Source organism: Jaculus jaculus, chromosome 22 (assembly GCF_020740685.1).
Source record: "Jaculus jaculus isolate mJacJac1 chromosome 22, mJacJac1.mat.Y.cur, whole genome shotgun sequence".
NCBI lineage: Eukaryota > Metazoa > Chordata > Mammalia > Rodentia > Dipodidae > Jaculus > Jaculus jaculus.
The window spans coordinates 12,076,126-12,096,636 of NC_059123.1; the positions used below are offsets into that span (position 1 = coordinate 12,076,126).

Below are 20,511 nucleotides of genomic sequence, written 5' to 3' on the forward strand. Positions count from 1 at the left end.
TCTCATAAACAGTTCTTTCCTCAGCAATGGCATTCCCGGGCTCCTGTAGCAGCCACTCACCATTTCCATGCAGCCATGGTGCAGGCAGAAAGAGCAGTTACCTGAAGGGGGTTCACTTCATCCCCTCCACATTCTGTCAAATGACCCTTCTGGGGCTGGAGAGATGACTTAGTGATTAAGGCGATTGCCTACAAAGCCTAAGGCCCCAGGTTCAATTTCCCAGTACTCACGGAGGCCAGATGCACAAGGTGGTGCATGTGTCTGGAGTTTATTTGCAGTGGCTGAAGGCCCTGGTGTGCCCATTCTCTCTCTCAAATAAGTAAATAAATAATATTTTTATAAAAACCCTTCTGAGCCCTTCATGTAACCAGTGAAGACCTCTTCTAGTCTCATATTTCACGTCATTCATAACCTCCACAATCCCTGGCATATACTGATGGCATTAACACTCAGCTTAGAGTTTTTCTCACTATTACAAGTTCTGTTTATACTTAACCATTTGGGGTGCAGGGGGAGGGGCATTACCTATCATCTATCCAGGATCTGAGTTCAGATCACCTTGACCTTAACATACTTAATATTTCGGTGGTCATCCTTCATCACTAATTCTTGAATCCTATCACTACCCATGTCAGCCCAAATGTAACATTAAACACAACTCTATACTTTTAGCTCTTTCTTTTCTGGTATTTCCTTTTCTTCTTGAGAGAACGTTCACACTTAGGACCTGGCATACTGTTCTTGAGAATTCTGGCAGCCGCCTATTTGTCTAATTGCATCCTCTACTCCTTGCAACTTGACTTCCTCTTTCCTAATTTCCACAGTGACCTATGCACCATTTCTCAGATAGACACCTAATTGTACGCATCAGATTCCCTGTGTGTGTGTTGCATGTGGAGACATGAGCATCATTTCACTACAGATAGGACAGTGATAACAGAACAAAGAAATAATGCCACCTAAGTCTACATTGGTGACCTAAAGAGCAGATAGGGTTTACTTATCAGAACATAGGTAAGGAGTTATGCATAGAAACATGGGTGACTCACATATTACCAAAATGAATGCACCTGAACTCATGAAAAACTGCATCCCCAAAGATTCCTGTCAAACTTAAAGGAAGTTTAACTACAGAAAAGTCTCAGCCAAGCAATTGTTATTTCTTATAGAACCCAGGAGATGAGGCTTGTGGGTTTGTAACTTCTGGAGCCTCCGGAGTTTTGTGAGCCTCGTTTTATTAGGTTCCTGCGTCTCAGGAGTCCCCCGCCTATCTCCAGGAGGGAATGGTTCAATTTGGAGAAAACAGCTACACTACCCAACACTGTATTTTTTTTAATCTTCTTGCCATATTCTTTTCTAAATCTCCACCTCATTGTAGCCAGCATGACAGATTCTTTCAGATTCATTTCTACTTACTTCCTACATTTTCCAGATTGCTAGGACAAATTTAGTCATTCTTCCTTCTTCCTGGTGTGCTTATAGTATCATAAGACACTCAGATTAATATATTTTTAACATGCAATTTTATTTCGTTCTTTATTTGACAGAGAAAGAGGGAGAGAGAGAAAGAGAGAGAGAGAGAGAGAGAGAGAATGGTGTTATCATTGTCTCTCTCATTGCAAATAATAATAAATAAAAATAAAGTATTTATGGAACTATCATTATAATTACTTCTAAATATTTCTTTGATTTTCAGAATCAATTTCCCTCTTGAATTAAAGTCACTCCCAAGAGAATCTATGCTCACTATAAAACTGTTTGGGACTGACTGTACCTCCCACAATTCAAAGCTACTGGCCTGGACCTGTCTTCCATTGTTTCCAAAGGAGTAAGTATGCCATTTGTGATTCATGGGGCTCCTATTTCAATACAGCTTTCTGGGAATGAAATTCTCTCTTCAGTATATGGCATAATGAGAAAATCAAGAAGACATTTTATACTAAAATGAGGTAGTTCAATATAAATCACAACTATTGAAAGCAGAGCTAAAAAGCCAAAATGTAGAAATGACTTTAAAGCAGACCTCATACTTTGCTTGTCAGCTACAATTCATTCCCAATGAAAAAATAGTGGCATGGCCAATCTCAGTTACCTTTTCTTCTTTACTGAGCCAATTTCCCTGGAATTAGCAATGCAGAATTATTTGGATTAATATTGTCATTAAGGAAAAATGTGAGTCATAACATTCTGAATAATGTAAAATTATAAAACATAACTGGTCCATTGACCTCTTATTGCCAAGAAGAAATATTTTGCAACTTAAAGTGATTTTTCATTTTTAGAAAAGTTTGCAACTCTGAGTACAGATATTCTCTCAGAACTAACAGCCTTCGTAAAATTAATTGTTGGTTTAATCTCGAAAACTTTTAAGAATTAAGCTAGAATATTTAATACAGTCAATTAATGATTGCCTATGGTATTGAGGGAAAGTAGTTTGAAAAAGTCACCCTGCTTATTTTTTTACTTGGGAGACTTACTTTAGGATCAAGTGTTAAAATTCAAAAAAATTAAACCACTATTGTTATGCTAATATTGTGCCATATGCTTCTGTTCTCATTGTCCTGAAAGTATCTATTAATACAGAAATGTTTAAAAGTTCTTTTTCAAATTTTAGTTTCAGTAGAAACTAGTTATTGTAGAACATTGTCATCAATAAACCTTGATGAATCAGATTTTTAAAGGTGTTGGTTTAGTTCTAATCTGAAGTCTCTCCCCTCCCCCACGTGTGTGTACATGCACATGCTCGTGTGTTTGTTGATCTATTATTCATGTGATGTTTTAGCCCTTTTCTATATGCAGCCCCTTAAGGACAGAGAATGCATTTCCCTCCAATGCCTGCCATCTTACATAATGCTTCAGAAAAATAGACAATCAATAGAAGTTGATTTACTAAATTGAATTTAAAAAAAAAATCAATGCCTATAGGTGGTTTAGAATGAAATAAGATTTCAAAAGTGTACAAGAAATAGTTTAGCCCTGAAAGGAATATGTACTGCTGCTAGCAGACATTTTAAACATCTGATTGTGTGCTAAGAACTTTCATTACTTTCTCCCTAGGAGCAGCCACACAGGTGTACCTCCTACCCATGAGTGAATTTCTTTAAAGTTCCAAATGCAATGTTTGTAAGATCTAACACTTTTTGTTAAATAATCTTTCTAGCTGTTCACTGAAAAAAGTTCATTATCTTAAAGCATCAACATATAACTTTGCATACAGCAATCCATGAATATTAAATATGCAGTGTATTAGGAATAGGTTTGTCTTTCAAACTGATTGCCAAAAAAATGACTTTTTTTTTTGGTGGTGATGTCAGTAAATGTATTGCCTCTATGCTGTTTGATTACATAACACTCAACCATACATGGGCTGAGTAGTGTGGGGCTCATTGAGGATGTGTCTCAGAGAATGAGGATTCCAGTGACTCATCATTAATGAGATACTGCAGGGGAATGTGTCAAAAATGGAGATACTGTGACATCAGAAAATGCAACTTATTTCAAAAATACTCAAAAAGAATTTGTAAATAACTTAGCAATGGATTGTGTTTTGGTTACTTTTTTGTTAGTGCAGCAAAATACCTGACCAGAAGCAATTTAAGGAAGGAATGTGTTTATTTGTAGCTTATACATTCTGGGGGAAGCCTGTCCTTCATGGTTGGGAAAGTGTAACAGAAATAAACTGTCAGCATCGTGTTTTCACATGAGCAGAGAGGAAGTAGTGAGAGATGAATGCTACTGCTAATCACTACTTTTTGTAAACAGCCCAGGACCCACAGCCCACGGAATGGCACCACCTACAGTTAGAGAAGGTCTTCCCAATTCAATTAATGTTATCTAGAAAACATCTGACAGTCATGCCAAGAGATCTGTTTCCATGATGATTATAAATCCTGTCAAGTTGATGAACAGAGATTGAATATCACATGACTGTATCTCATGAAAATCTGAAAATCTACCTCTTCCTTTAACTAAACAAATTAACAACATCTCAATCTTTGTATGACATTAGAAAATTATTTGACATACAATCTGTGTATGGCATGTGTGACAGGTGAGGAGAGGCAATGACTCCCACTTTATGGAAGCTACAGAGATTCTAAACCAATTTATTTGATGTGGGTATTTCCAGAGCACAGAAAATTGCCACCTTCATTTTATTTCCATTCAGAGAGTGACCCCTGCCCATAAACACTTGACATGAATACTTATTGCAGTGTGAATTGTCCATAACAAGTCATGTGGAGTTGTAACAGACATTTACGGAATTACTTTTTCCAACCCACTCATAACCTGTAAACACGCCGCCTAGAGCGTGGTCTTCATGGTCTTCAGGACTGAGTTCCTGAAGAACCAGGAGTTATTAAGTTCCCTTTGTTAGTGCCAGGTGCATAATAAATGTCTCAATACAAAAAATGAACTTATTTGCATGCATGTGATCCCATCTGAAGTTATGGAAAGAAAAATATCTCAAATCGTAAGAGAACATTTGGCCAGCACGATTGTAGAATCTCTTTTCTGATGCAAAGATTTTCACTACACCTACATTGCCAGTGTCTCTGACTGCAGCGAGAAAGTGTGATACTTGATACAGCAATTCCCATGGGCTCAGGTCCCAATTTATGCTCACAGCAAAGTGGGGATGACTTAGCAGTTTTAACACACAGCAAACTATGGCAGCATAGAGTTTCCTCACCTTGATTGAACAATAGAATTTTCTGTGAACATTATTAAAAATAAATCAAAATCCCAAGAATCCCCAAAGATATCAACTCAATTGGTTTCGTCTGAGCAACAATATTTACAAAGCTCCCAAGGTGAGTTAATGTCTAAGAAATAAGAATCGCGTGCAGAATTTCAAGAAAGGCATAGAATAAATCCTGACCCCAAACAATTTGATCCCCTAGGCAATTGTCCAGGTTGCTAACACAGACCACACTTTCAGCTGGTCATTACTCTAATACATCTTTAAAACAAAATGGAGAAAAAAGATTTTGTGGGTGTTTGTTCGCATTTCTGATTGTCATTTATTCTTGTCCATGAGACCCTCAGTCAAAACACCACCTTTGCAGATGAAGGAGTTTGTGACAAAGGTGGCTTACTATAAGTCAACAGACTTCTTAAAAATAGAAAAACAAGGGCTGGAGGGATGGCTTAGTGGTTAAGGCACTTGCCTGCAAAGCCAAGGGACCCAGGTTTGATTCCCCAGTACTCACATTAGCCAGATGTGCAAGGGGGCACACTGACATGCCCATTCTCTCTCACTCTCTCTCTCTCTCTCTCTCTCTCTCTCTCTCTCAAACTCTCTCTTTCTCTGTCAAATATATAAATAAATAAATAAAAATAAGTAAATAGAGGAACTAAATACAGATGGGAGTTGTCCCCACAACTTTGACTTTTTTAGAGGCTTCTCTTGCTGCTCTGGGCACCGCAGCCTACGCTAGAGCACATGCTGATGCGCCTCTCAGTGCTGCCTGGACTCTGCTCTTAGCATGTTATCCACTAGACAAGTAAAGAGAAACTCCCCACGTCCGAGTGTCTGACCAGGTCTGTGGCCGTAAGCTATCCTCTGATTCAAGAATGTCGGGAACTGATTCCTGGGCTCCCATAGGTGAGATGGCTCACCGTTTTATTAAAATATATTGTTGTAGGAAGCAGGTGCATTGAGAGGATGAAGCAGATCATCTCTTCTCTAAATGCTACAGATTTGGGATTGAGTCCAGTAGCCAATGAATTGGTGCAATACTTAAGTTGAAAAGATCTGTAAGGATATTCAAAAACAAATATTCTGCTTGCATAATCCCATTTCATTATTTATTTATTTATTAGGGACAGCAAGATTGTGAGAGAGAAAGAATTGGTGCACCAGGACCTCAGCTACTGAAATCGAACTCCAGACACTTGTCCCACCAATTGGGCATGTGTGACCTTGTGTTTACCTCACTTTTGTGTTTCTGGTTTATGTAGGACTTGCAGAGTCATGGGTCCTTAACACCTTAACAGCTAAGCCATCTCTCTAAGCCCATAATCCAACTTCTAACATCATAATCTTTTTTTAAGAAAAATCTCATAATAGGGCTGGAGAGATGGCTTAGTGCTTAAGTGCTTTCCTGTGAAGCCTAAGGACCCTGGTTCAAGGCTTGATTCTCCAGGACCCATGTTAGCCAGATGCACAAGGGGGCGCATGCATCTGGAGTTCGTTTTCAGTGGCTGGAGGCCCTGGTGCACACATTCTCTCTCTCTCTCTATCTGTCTCTCTCTCTGTCAAATAAGCAAAAAAAATTAAAGAAAAATCTCATAATAGAGAGTATTCTTTCAACATCTTAGCAAGAGAGAGCACAGGAAAGTTTTGGCCAGGGAGTCATACTATAATAAAGTGTACCAGCCTACATGCACAAAGTCACGGCAGTAAATCTAAATGTTTAAGAATGATGATTAGTCTATGCTGTGTGCTGTGGAGAAATCCAGCATCCGACAGCTAAGCCCAGTTATTATTCCCCAACTGACCTTCTGAAGCCCAGCCCCAAGCAACAGAAGAGCTTCAACACTCTATGACAGCTCTTTGGAAAACTTGATTTTGTCCAAGAAATGACAAGAAGTCAATTAAGACTGATTCATAAAGGAAAGTACCAGGTGTCACAATACAAAGTCTGATACAGTTTTCTCCAGCATATAAAACTTTCTTCAGAACACTTTTGTTTGCATGCATAGTATTAACTGTCTTAACAAATCTTTTCACTACAGTAATTTTTAAAAGCTATGGATGATTCCCACCTATTTGATGATAGGATCCTCATCTTCTTTATTAGATCACCCATGCTCTTGGATGTGCTCTTTTTACATCTAATTCCACTTCTTTATTCTTTTGTCTTTTAAGGCAAACCCAGCAGACTGGGCTTTTTATGGAGAGACTGGTAGCAAGAGAAAGAGACAAAGAGAATTGGCACACCAGGGCTTTCGTGTGATCTGGGGAGTCAACATGGGTCATTATGCTTTGCAGTCAAGCACTTTAACTGTTATGCCATTTCTCTAGCCCCACTGTTTTATTCTTTTATTTTATTTTTTTTATATCTTTCTTTTTTCAATGTAGAGTCTCACTCTATCCCTGGCTGATCTGGAATTCAATATGTACTTCCAGGGTGGCCTCAAACTCATGACGATTCTCCTACCTTTGCCTGCCAAGTGCTGGGATTAAAGGTATGCACCACCATGTCTAGCTTTCTTTACTTTTGATGTCTGTAAATGTCTACCAAAACTATGTGCACAATACCTAAAAATGATCTTCAAAAGGATCAGGGATCAGTGGGTAGAAAACCCTTGTCACAAGCATGAAGTCCTGAGATCGCATTCCTAGAACCTGCATCAAGCCTGATGCTGTAGTGCGCATGCCTACAGTGAGATTGGATGGGAAGACAGAGGAACTGCAGCGCTCAAGGGTCATCTAATCTGGCCGAAGCAGTGCTCAGCAATGACAAGCCATGTGCCACTCAAGATGGAAGGCAGGACACACTGGGGTTGCCCACAGACCTCCAAAGCTACGTGGTGGCATATGTGAGCCGACACAGACCAACACAGAAGCATGAGCAGCAAAAATAAGTAAATAAATAAAAACACTTAAATTCTGTCTGTTGTCAAAATAAACTGTCTAATACAAAACACAAAGAAGAAAATTGTGCCAAAAAGTTTCCTCTTTAATGTGTATCATCAGATTCCATTGTAAATATAGAATTTCATTTCTTCCTGGGCCCTATAACCTAATCTGTACCCCCATAGACATCTTTACATTACGTGCTATGACTTCATTCTATGACACCTACCTCAGGGTTAAGGTCCTGGAGACTACTGATCTGGACTCCATATGAGGACAGAAGCATCAGAAACTTACATTAGATACTTTCTTTGTAGGAATCAGGTTAAATAGTGGCAGGGTTTTGGTTTTTTTTTTTTTTTTTTTTGCATCAAACATGGACTAGACATATAAATACTGTAAAATCAGATATATATCTGACACATCCCATAAAGTGTGAAGAAAAATATGCAGCTAACACATAACTCTTTATCATGAATTCCATTCTGTAATTAATGAGGATAAAATCTCACCAGGTACAGTATTAGTCAGTGCAGTAATTTCAATCTTGCTATTTTGATAAAAATCTTAGTCACTCAGGTAGCTATATCAAACTGACACTCTTCCTAAGAAAGTGAAAGAATGTACAAGGATAGAAAAAAAAGGAAAAAAAAATAAAAATGATCCTATACCTGGTAACTTCAGGTGTGCAAATCAAACAATTTCCTAAGCTGGAAGCTACTTTTTCAGTGGAAACCAGTTTATACTTTGGGTCATGGCCTGCACATCCGGGCCTCACTGGAACTGAGGAGTGCTGACAACTCTTAGCTGATCCTAAATTGGATGTTCCAGTTAGTTCTCCCATCACAGAGGCTTTTTATCCGCACCATGTGACCTCCCATTATAGAAACTCTCTTTGGGATACCTTCAGCTATTTCTAGATCCCATCTCAACAACTGAGAAATTGAAGAGCTCCCCCAAAGCTAAAATCCGCAGTTCCTTCTGGCTTGTCTATCGTATGAGGTGGCCAACTACAAATAGATGGGTCCAGGAGACGTTCCCAAGCTGGTTTGGGTCTAGAAGCTGAAACAGGAAATGAGAGAGGAAGACTCCGTCCACCATGAATTGTCCGTCGCACAGCTCGCGTGGGCTTTGGAGGGCAGAAGGGAGTCAAAGGCCGACACAGACACACAGGTCGGCCTTACTCGCCCTGATGATGCTTTCTGTCCTCTGCTTCCCAGCATCCAAAATCGCGAGACTGCAAGGACTTCCCTTTTGCTTCCGTCTCCATGTGCTCCCACAGCCTCACACTTGCGATGGACAGAGTTGTTTTCTCTGAATTCTGTGGAGAAATTGATGACATGAGTTTTTGCTAGATACACTCCCTCCAACTTTTTTCCCTGTTGCTTGCTTGCTTTGGGTAATTTTTTTTTTTTTTAATTTTAGAGAAAGCAAGAGAGAGAGAGAGAGAGAGAGAGAGTAGCACACACACCTGAGAGAGAGAGAGAGAGAACTGGAATGCAGGGCCTCAGACGCTGCAAGAAACTCGAGATTCTTGCACCACCTAGTGGGCATCTGCGACCATGGGCTTGCCTCACTTTGGTGCGTCTGGATGACTTGGGATCTGGGGAGTGGAACGTGGGTCCTTAAGCTTCCCAGGCAAGCACCTTAAACTTTAAGCCATCTTTCCATCCCTACTTACATGTTTTTGATACAGAGTCTCATTATGTAGGCCAGGTTAATGTAGGCCAGGTTATTCTTGAACTCACTGTGTAATCCAAGCTGGTCTCAAATTTGTAGTAATCCTCCTGCCGCCTGCCCCCTGCTGTGGGGTTACAAGCGTGCTTCACTATGTCCAGAGTTCTTTGCATCTCTTGCAATCTTTCTGGCACTAATCCAAAACTCATCCCAGGCAGAGGGGTGTGTTAGGCCATTTTGAATGAAGTTCATCTATTTTAAATACTCTGAAATCAAATAAGAAAATTACATTCATAAGTTTCTGTGTTGCTCCTAATAAATCAATATACCTTAGCAATACTGTCCCCACACATAACACTCTCAAAGTGTTTTTTTCCCCAAATAAGGATATAACAAACAGGGCTGGAGAGATGGCTTAGCAGTTAAGCGCTTGCCTGTGAAGCCTAAGGACCCTGGTTAGAGGCTCGGTTCCCCAGGTCCCATGTTAGCCAGATGCACAAGGGGGCGCACCCGTCTGGAGTTCGTTTGCAGAGGCTGGAAGCCCTGGCGCGCCCATTCTCTCTCTCTCCCTCTACCTGTCTTTCTCTCTGTGTCTGTCGCTCTCAAATAAATAAATAAATAAAAATTAAAAAAAAAGATATAACAAACAGATAAACAAGACTAAAATTTACCCACCTAGAATATTCTTAGTTCATATATAAACACCTCCTGGAATGTTGACAAGTTATGTTCCCTTGGATAGATACTTTCTAATAATATCTTGAGACAGAGAGAAAACAGTGATAGCATGTCTTAGAAAGATGAAGCATATCGTGGTTCACCCCTGTGATGCCACTACTCTGGAAGTAACAGCTGAAGGATTTTGATTTCAAGACCAAGCTGAGCTGCATAACAAGACCTTATCTCAAAATCTAAGGGCAAGGAACGTAGCTCAGTAGCAAAGTGCTGGGAAATATTTACAAGGTCCCTGGATTTGATCCTCATAACTTCATAACGAAAAAGAAATTAGTATTTATTTCTTTGTTTTCCGTAGTATCTGTTAAGTATCAATATAGAATTACATATTGTTCAAAATATGCTTAAAAGTTCTTTTTAGCTTGAATTTTAAGTTTAACTTTCTAATCTTCATCTTCTATTTGGTGTGTTAAAATCAAATACTCATTTTGGTCACTATTAGAATGTCTCACTAATATTCTGTTTAAAAGATGGGTCAAGTTTGGATGGTATTGTAATTGTTATAATTATCCATGAATTCTTCACTGTTCAAAGTCACTTGTGTATGCACCCATTTGCTATGGTAATTTACAACCGACTTTTAAATATCCAGATTGTGAATAATCTATTTATGTGCAAAGAACATTTCCCCTGTGAAGTCCTGTGACTATTTTGATTCTGCAGATCATATGTTGTGCTAATTTGGATATTCTCTTTCTATAAATTTAGGCTCTTTAAATGCCCAAGGAACTCAGTCAGTGACTGAGCAGAAAACACTCTGCAGTTACTCATTATGCATGTTAGGTGTTCATAAGTCCAAGGACATAAATCTTAACTTCTTAATTTCACCTTTTCATCACCATCAATAACAATTACAAATTAATGCAGCCTGTTAGAAATCACTGTGAAAATAACTTCCTCATTTGAAAAATAAATGTAGATTTCCACAGAAATGACATGTGTTACATTAGCAACAAGCTTTGAGTCAGTGTCTGGACTTCTAGAATATCTTATTTCTTTTTATCTACTACATGAAGTAGCTGATGTTTTTCTATCCAAAAGAAAATTTTTACAGACACTGTTAGCTCTGTTTAGTGACTCCTGTCTGTCTGTCTTGTCTTCTGCAGAAAATCCATTCTCGGACCTCTGCTACTCAGCATGACATTTCAGAGCGAACCTCCCATAGAAATGATAGCTCCAGGAGCATGGGATAGGAGCCAGCCATCCCCACTGACCCTGCAGGTAAGTGTAAAACTAGGAGATTAAAGTGCACATAGAAAACTTTGGCTGAGTAATTGGTGCTTATTGCAGAAACAATTTTTTCCAAGATCACAGTTTTTTAAATTAATTAAAATTTTAATAAAAAGGTTGAACACATAGACCCCCCCCCCTCCTATGCCCCAATTCTGCTAAGGGTATTCAGTGGGGTTATTGGTATTCATTGTGGGGACGAAGAGGTCTCAGTAAGATCATACATTTTAATCATCTTCTTTTTCTCCAGCCTGCTGGGGTTTGTGTAATCTCCACAGCTTTCCTTTATGTTCAATACTCTCAAAGCATTCTTCTTTCATCTTATGTGATAGCACTCTCAAGCTATTTCTCCATCCAGCATAATAAGGAAGGATAGCAATGGAGGTTTGCATTGGTATACTTACTATGTTCATTTATTTTTCTTTCCAGAGTCTTAAATCTACCATTAAAAGACTTTATTAACTCAGCACCTTATTTTCACCTGCCTCTTTTTGTGCCATTTCTCTAAAATGTTCTATCACATCATTCCTAAAGGACTAGCAATTCATTGAATACTGAGACAGAAATTATAAACAAAATCCATTTATTATATATCTTTTTTATTCTTAAAGCACCTCTACTCTCTATGATTTGTGGCCAAAACGTTCAGAGATTACAGAAATTCCCCTTCTACACAATATGTAAGCAAGCACTATTCCTGAGAAGACAAGAAAGTTATGAAGTCAGAGAGCAAAATCCTAGAACGCATACACTTTCAGTGCTCTTGCTATATTGAGTATTCTTACTGGCCAGTATGAGAGAAAGAATGCACAGTACTAAAACAAAGATTAAGAAAAGGAGTATTTTGGCAGGAGGGATTGCGAAGTGATCAAGGCATTTGCCAAAGGACCAAGGTTCAATTCCCCAGACTCACGTTTGCCAGATGCACAAGGCAGTGCACATGTCTGCAGTTCGTTTGCAGTGGCTGGAGGTCCTGGTGCACCCAGTCTCTCTCTCTCCCTCCCTCTTTCTCTGTCAACAAAAAAAATAAATAAATAAAAATATTTAGCACAAAAAGGAAATGGAGTGTCAAAAGTAAGTTAACAGGTATAGAAAAGAAATTATCTAAGGGATAGTGAAGAAGAGAACAGCAACATTAATGAATTAAATTGAGTGCCACATTCCACCAGCATGTTTAGGCAAATTGGGCAATGGTTTATAGAAAATAGCATTAGAAATATTGTAGAAAGTGAGTGTCCATGTTGGAAAATGCCTTGAGGCTGAGACAAGAAGGTTGCCATAAGTCAAAGGTTACTTGACCTGCGTAGCAAGTGTATGTCATTCCATCCAGGAATACACACTAAGACCTTGTCTCAAAAACATATAGGACCAGAAAAATGCCTGCTGGGAAAGCATGAGGACCTGAATTTGAATCCCCAGTAGCCACCTAAAATACAGATCATGGTGGTACACTCCTATAATCCCAAAATAGACACCGGAGGATTCCCAGGACTTGTTGGCTAGTTTGTCTAGTTTAATCCAGGAGTACTAGATTCAGTGAGAGACCCTGTGTCAAAAAAGGGGGGCCAGTAAGGTGATTTAGCAGTGAAGACACTGGCCTATGAAGCCTAAGGACTCATGTTCAACTCTCCAGATCCCACATAAGCCAGGTGCACAAAGGTGCAAGGTCACACATGCCCACTAGTTGGCACAAGCAACTGAAGTGCAATTTCAGTGGCTGAGACCCTGATGCATCAATTCCCTCTCTTCTCTCCCTCCCTCCCTTCTTCCCTCCCCCCTTCTCTCTCTCTCTCTCTCTCTCTCTCTCTCCCCCTCCCTGTCTCTTTAAAAATAAATTTGTGGAAGCAACAGAGAAAGACACAGGATGTCAACCTTTGGCCTACACACACACACACATACACACAAACCACACCCATACACATTATAAAGAATACAGAGGAGTTCTAACTTCATGTAAACAAATTTTTAAGAAGAAACAAATAGATGTAAATGTCCCGAAAAACAAGATCAGCTACATGATCACTGATAGAAAAACAACTGGTTTTTGTTTTGTTTTGTTTTATTTTCTTCAAGGTAGGGTTCTGCTCTAGCCCAGTTTGACCTGTAGTCTCAGGGTGGCCTCCAGGTCACTGCAATCCTCCTACCTCTGCCTCCTAAGTGCTGTTATTAAAGGTGTGTGCCACCATGCCCAGCTTTAGAAAAGCACCTTAAATAAAAGATCATAGAGCAAAAATTAAAAGTGAACTTATCATCTTAAAAAAAAGACAATAAACATAGCTGAAACTTTATGAAGGAAATAAAAAGGGAAACAGGAACTCGAGTTACTGACTCAATGCCACTATCTTTAGCGTCAAGGGAAAAGGCAGAGGATAAAAGGGAAAAAAAGTCTTCAACAGATGAATATGATGAAATCAGTCTACTATAGGTACATATCAGTTGCCTTTCTTTAAAGGATGAGCTGTTATTATTTTTTTTAATCATACTTATTTTTGCCAGGCTCAAACCACCCACATTTAGCAAAATCTGAAACTCCATGTGTAACCATTTCCCAAGTGTGGTGCATATGAACATATGGTTTAGGTGCCCTTGGGAAGGGGATGAGAGTAGGCAAAGAGAAGTAAGGGTGACCCTCACCCCTGACTCTCCTGATTCTTTTCCTGGGAGGGGAACAGCTCCTTTCAGAACACAGATTCTGGCACGTAGAATCCAAAGTAAAGTGCCAAATTTGACAGCTGTGCAGAGCTCCGAGCTGAAATCTGGACCCATTAACAGAATTCATCTTTCAAAAGCAGAGGAGGTAGAGTGTAACCCAGGAACATCATTCAGTAGTAGACAAAAGTTGAACTTGCCAAAATCGCTTCGAAATAACTTCAAGAGTGTGAAACATGCAAAGAGCATCATATTGTGTGAAACTAGCCTGAGGTCCAGCGACCGTAGGCAAGGTTCCTCCACAGGTGAGCTTAGGGGCTCCACACCACACCACGCGCAACAATCACAGCAGAAAGCTACTGAATTCCATATTTTAATTGGGGAAAATTGTACTATGCATGAAATATCACATGATAACCTATATACGTGAATAATATTAAGAAAAATTTTCTACCTCCACTTCCCACGTACTGCGATTGCGAGCATGTGCCGCCACACTATCTCCTATATTCTTTATTATTTCTCATTTCCACATGCTCCCACCCATTTTCTCCTGTCGCCCACTCCCTCTTTCTGTGCAGGGTTATTCATCCTGTGTCCTATCGCCTATATTCTTTCAAGCCTGCCCTCTTAGCTCCTCACCTCTTCTGTCCTGGTTCAACTACTCCCTTCTACAGGATATGAGCTCAGTTGCTTTTCGTGGCATAGTTTTGTCACTCTCTAAGTCTATACTCACAAACGTGATTGTTATGGAACTTAAACCCAGCCTCCACATTCCTGTTTACATCTCAGGGAGTCAACATCACACCCCTAATGGATAAAAAGCCAACCTGTAAATAGGGTCTTTTCCTCCTCTTGCCAAGCACTGCTTGGCACCTCAACTCCACCAACCCTCAAGAATGTAGCTCGTGACATGTGCTGTCTTAACTTCTACCTTGTGTGTACAGTTGGTATTTTTGTCATTCTGAAATGTGCCTTCCCTCGCTCCTGGCCCCTCCACGGCCCAGTATTCCTGCGATCCAGCTGGTTGCTCTTCTTCCCACCCCTCCTCACTTCACACTCCATGCAAGGCTGAATGGCCTACTGCTGTGTTTACATAAACCCTCCAGGGTGTTCACCGACACCCTGCAAATTCTATTTCTTTTCACTGACTGAGACATTATCTCTGAGGCCATTGACACAGTTTGCTCCCCAGCATCTAGCACAGTCCTTGGGATTCAGTGTCTGTTAAATGAATTTCATACATAACTCTTTTTGATAACCACAGTACCTCAACCCACAGATGTTTTTAAACTCAGCACTTTGGTCTACTTATCTGAATCTGATAACAGCACTGTTCAATTTTGTTATTTTTCTTAAGAGGGTCTTCCACTTAAAGCACAGACATTACCTCCTCACTCTATCAAAGTGCTTTCCTTTATCTAACAATTTATTACATGCTATCTTCTGTGGCCAAAGGCATTATGGAGAAGCAGCAAACATCCTTGACTTCAGGCTCTTGCCACACACTACATTTAAGTACTAACATAGCAAAGATAGAAATGCTTTAGTTTTTCTAAGCCCAAAACACCATCTGACTTCTGCTTTTTCAAGTCTTGGCCATTTACTACAATTTCTGCCTAGTTAGAAGGTGTCCTCTATTCCTCTGACTATCCATGGCCTAACATGTATGAGCTATATAATGCCTCAATTAGATCAACAGCACTAGTGAAAGTTCTTTAAATACACTGACTTTATCTAGGGCCTACAAGTGCCTAATAGGCATGATTGTGGGCTGTAGACAGCAAAATCATTCACAACAAGAACATAAAGCAGTTCAGAGTCATGAATTCATAACATAAACCATGATGTCCAAGTGCAAATGGGAAAGAGGAGGAGAGGAAGCAGAGCAAGATGGATAGGCCAAACATAAGTGTAAGGGTCTGAAAATTACTGAAGAAAGACTCCGATACAAATAGTATGTAAAAACAAAGAGCGTTTATCCTGCAGAATCAGCCAGCGTGCCAGGATCAACCATTCATACAAAATGGCAACCCAAGAGAAGCACACAAGCTCCTTTTAAGCAAAACTAGGTGGGAATTCCAGACCGGTTAAGTAATCTTCTAATGTGATTGGCTAGGCAAGCAGCAGTTACAGTTGGACATCTCTGATTGGTAGGGGCAAAAGGGACACATAGGGCATGTCTGCTCATGTCTGGGCATGTCTCCAAGAACTGACTCAGCCCACAGAGCACAAAATGGCAGCTGTCTTCCCTGGCTACATGTCAGGGTCACCGTTGATTAACAGCCCTTTGTTCGTGGTTTATCCCAAAAGCCTTGCCTGCCTCTCCAGGAAACTGAAACTTAGGCCTAGCTGGAGAATCATATTATTGAAGCCTGCCATGGCATCAGTTATGCTCCTTCAATAAGAAGTCAAGGCCTACATCTGTACAGGGCTGGGAGCTGAAAGCTAAAATGAGTATGTCTGAGGATTTTCTTGTGCCCCAGGGAAAGACACTGTTTTTTGGTTTTTGTTTTTTTTTGTTGTTGTTTGTTTATTAAATCTGAAGTACATCCTCACACCTGAAGTAGGAGTGTGACAAATAGGTGTCAGTACACAAGCAATGAAACACATGGAGAGACCTTCTAGAATATTCCATCAAAAAGAAATATAATGATGGGGCTGGAGAAGTGGTTTATCAGGTAAGACACTTGCCTGCAAAGACAAAGGACTCAGATTTGATTCTCTAGTACCCACATAAAGCTAGATGCATAAGGAGGTGACTGTGTCTGGAGTTCATGTGCTGTGGCTAGAAGCCCTGGCACACCCATTCTCCTCTCCGCTCCGCTCCGCTCCTCTCCTCTTCTCTTCTCTCTCTCTCTCAAGTAAATCAATAAATTACCCATAAAAACTAAAAAAAATTGAAAAGAAATGTGATGATAAGTCGAGGTTTAGCCTTCCAGGTTTACAGAAGACAAAGGAGCTGGCTCTTGCATTTGTTCTTTCTGGCTTGAAATACAACTTCGAAACACAATATACTTATTATGCCCAGTGATATTTATTAATGTTTATGTTGTTATCATGTATAAATTTTCTGAAGGTGATGAATGAAACCAGACTTCCATCTCCCATAACACACTGTGCTCAAAAGTACTCTTAAAACAAATTAGAAAGGTACAGCTTTTGAGGTGCAAAAAGTAATAGCACAAGGCAACCAAAGATGATAACATTTTCTACTGGTATCTCTTGAGTCAGTAATTGTCCAGCCTTCTAAGCCAGGAATACTAAATAATTTTATATCAAGGATTACTCCTGCAGTAGAAGTAAAAATTATTTCCTAAGAAAACATATTAAATAATTTACTATTGATTTATGTGCAGTGGTAACTTTTTATCAGTTTATAATTCATTTTGCACGGAACTGGGTTATATGAGCTCACTTCACACAAGGATATATTTATTGTGCTTTGTATACTCTCATTCCCTTCGCCCTCCTTGTTCTCTTTCCCTTCTCCCAAAGAGTTTCCCTAGAAAGTTTAACTTTTACTTTCATGTTCTATGTACATCCATGCTTTTGTTTGTATATAAAATCTAAGATCCAGAAATAAGAGGAAACACAGTATTTTGTACTAGCCTTTCTGAGACTGACAATTCACTCAATATGATAATCCCTAGATCCTTCCATTTTCCTACAAGTGAAAGAATTTGTTTGCTCACCAATATTTATTGTAGCAACTAAGTTATAGAACCAACTCTTGGCTAGCTTTCATGTTCTTGAGAATCCACCATTTTTAGTTTCTTCATCCACCAGATCATTTATTTTTGCAGACATAAAATTGTCCTAGCTTGTGAAATGCCATTATTAGATTTTTTTTTCCATATACTTAATAACATTTGTTCACAGAAAGATAACTAACTAACCCATGAGTACTGGACATGCTTTCATTAAAAGTCCCCACTACAATTAATCTTTCAAGATTCATCATTGCTTAACAATGATTAAAGGCAAAATTTACTGTCATATTTCTTTACTTACCAAACCTGTTGCTTTTTTTTCAATCTTTTCGGGTCATGATGGTAATAATTCCACAAAAAAGAATTGCAACAATATTAGGGATTATAGATTGAAGTGACTACAGGGTTTACAAGTAAGTAAGATCTGATTAAAGTGAATTTCAAACTATAACACACAAAGTCTATGCCATCCCTCAATTCCTTCTAATATTCTAACCTAATATTATGAAGTACAGAATAATAACTTTTGTAGATCTCCCGATTTTAGATGAAAAGGTGTTATAAACTTAAGAAAAAATGTGGGAGACTATAACATCCTCCCCATTTCTATATATCAGGACTATCTTTTTTGTTACCTGTTACGTTAATTATCAAAATTGGATTATCACCAAAGTATAGTTTAATTTTTAAAGGACATTGAGTCAAGGAATAAAAGGAGGCCTTGTCTATAAATCTGATGTAACAGAACCAAAGCAAAAGTATTCTATTTCAATACATAATGTGCATACAAAACAGGTCATCATAAGAGGAAATTTGCTCACTCTTATGTCTAAGAAAGGTTCTCAGACATGTAGACTTGGGAACATTATAGAGCAACTCTGTTTTCACAAATGATTGCAGAAAAAAGAGGTATTACCATCTTAAATATCTTCATTTTATAATAGAAAGGCATTTAGCCCTGAAATATAGAAGGAATATGATCTCAACATTAAATAAAAATATTGCATGTACAGTGTTATGAAAGTTCACATATTATTACATTTCCCTCATACAATATTGCAGGTAACTAATATATACAATATTTACAAAATAGCCCAAATGCCATTTATGCTTAAACTCCAAGTCCAAGCTCCAATAATTCTTTTAAAATTCATGTTAAAGCCATAAACACTAAAGAAAAGTATAAATTATGCTTTTCTGCAGTGTCTATAAACTCTAAAGGAGAGATTATTGAACAAATAATTCAACTGAAGGCACTACAGTATATTGTAAACATTTTTTTTTTTTCAGATTGATTTTCCTGCTGCTGGGTGGGAATATGTAAGGCCTAATTCAGAAGAGAGCAGAGCTGAACTTGACAAACCGCCCTCGGAGTGTCTCAAACACATTGCCAGGCTGTCCCAGAAGCAGTCTCCCTCACTGTAAGTGACAGAATGACGGGTGCCTGACGATCCTGATGTCATCAGCCACACTTGAAGCACTTATGTCTCCAAGAGTGAGCGTCTCCTGTGTAACTCTGATTTCCTGCAGCCATGCCCACTAGATGATCACTTTACATTTTAGAACAAAAGAAGCAATTTTGCTTGCTTTTAAATAGTCATATGTGGTATTTAATTTGGGCTTTAGATTAAGGTTGGAAATCAAATTCAATTCAAAATAAGAGAGCAGGGAGTAATTAAGTAGATACCAGTAGAAAATAGTAATGAAGCAACTTCAACCATCATTCAAGCAGGAAGTTGCTTTAGTAAACAGGAAAAAAAGGAAGTTTAATTATCACGGTAGATTTTTCAAACAACAGGACTGAATCATGTTTTATTAGCACTACATTAGTAACTAAGGAATAGTTTTGCCTTGTCAAACAGTAATTCTTTAAATAAAACAAAAGTCCCTGGGAAGAATTACAAGGTAATTAGTGGTATTTGTGATTGCTGCTTTATAACATGTGAGTCACAGCAAATTTGTTGTGCCCACTAATGACAGGCCAAAGGCATAAACCCCAGGAAGTCACCCACACGCAGTAGTGTGACCACGCTGTGATAAAATACATGCATGATGACATTTTGTTCCCAAAATAAGAAGATATATTTAAGAAAGGAGTAGCATGACATAAAGAGTCGTCTTTGAATCTTCATTGGCAATTTCAGGAACAGGTTGGATAGGAAGAGGAAAAACATGGTTAATCCACTGTGTTAGGCAAGTGGTCAGTATGGTTCTATGATGTTAGCAGAAGGTCAAGATTTGGGAAATATAAATTGAAAGTTCAAAAGATACGACCTGAGTTGGAATCAGAGAGTAAGTCAATGGTGAATGTGAACTTTCATAAAAGGAGGAATCAATGTGGACCAGCCCTAATATGAGCATTAAACATGGCCATTTGATTCCTTTAGTCTTGTTTATTGTCAGCTCTCTAACTTCTCGCATCTTCGGTCTTTCTCATTCCCTGAAATCCAATGACACCAGTCTCCTCCATTAACTTCAAATACGAAGTCTCTCTCTACCTCAAGACTTTTATTTGGTGTATACTCTTCCTAAATTACTCTTTCCTAAATCATCCACAGGATTCAGATCAAGAAAACTTTTGTGCACGTCCTCCCTGATGACATATTTTCCTCGCCTCATTGTATTGCCTTCGTCATACTTTCTGCAATCTGTTATCACCAACTCACTCATGTGTTCATTTCTCGCCTTCCTCAATTGTCAGAGCTGTGATGAAAAAGGCACTTATGTATTTTGTTTTGGGGGTGTTTTGTTTATCATTAAATTTCCAGTGCTACACACTGGTCCTGAGAAACAAAAATCTGTAAAATAAGCATGTCATAAAATGTTCCCATATAGTTACCTTGAGGATTGAAGATGATAGGAGAGTCTTGTAATTCTCATGACTCAAATACTGATAACCTATTATCATGCTAAATCATTTTC

General features: G+C 38.9%; 1 protein-coding gene across 1 annotated transcript in view; it reads left to right on the forward strand.

Moving 5' to 3' along the window:
• Pik3c2g (phosphatidylinositol-4-phosphate 3-kinase catalytic subunit type 2 gamma) overlaps positions 1–20,511 on the forward strand; it is a 336,855-nt gene that overhangs the window by 83,962 nt on the left and 232,382 nt on the right. The window contains exons 12-14 of the mRNA XM_045139435.1: positions 1,697–1,828; positions 11,104–11,218; positions 18,880–19,010. Coding sequence (XP_044995370.1) covers positions 1,697–1,828; positions 11,104–11,218; positions 18,880–19,010 — 378 coding nt within the window. The remainder of the gene's footprint in view (positions 1–1,696; positions 1,829–11,103; positions 11,219–18,879; positions 19,011–20,511) is intronic.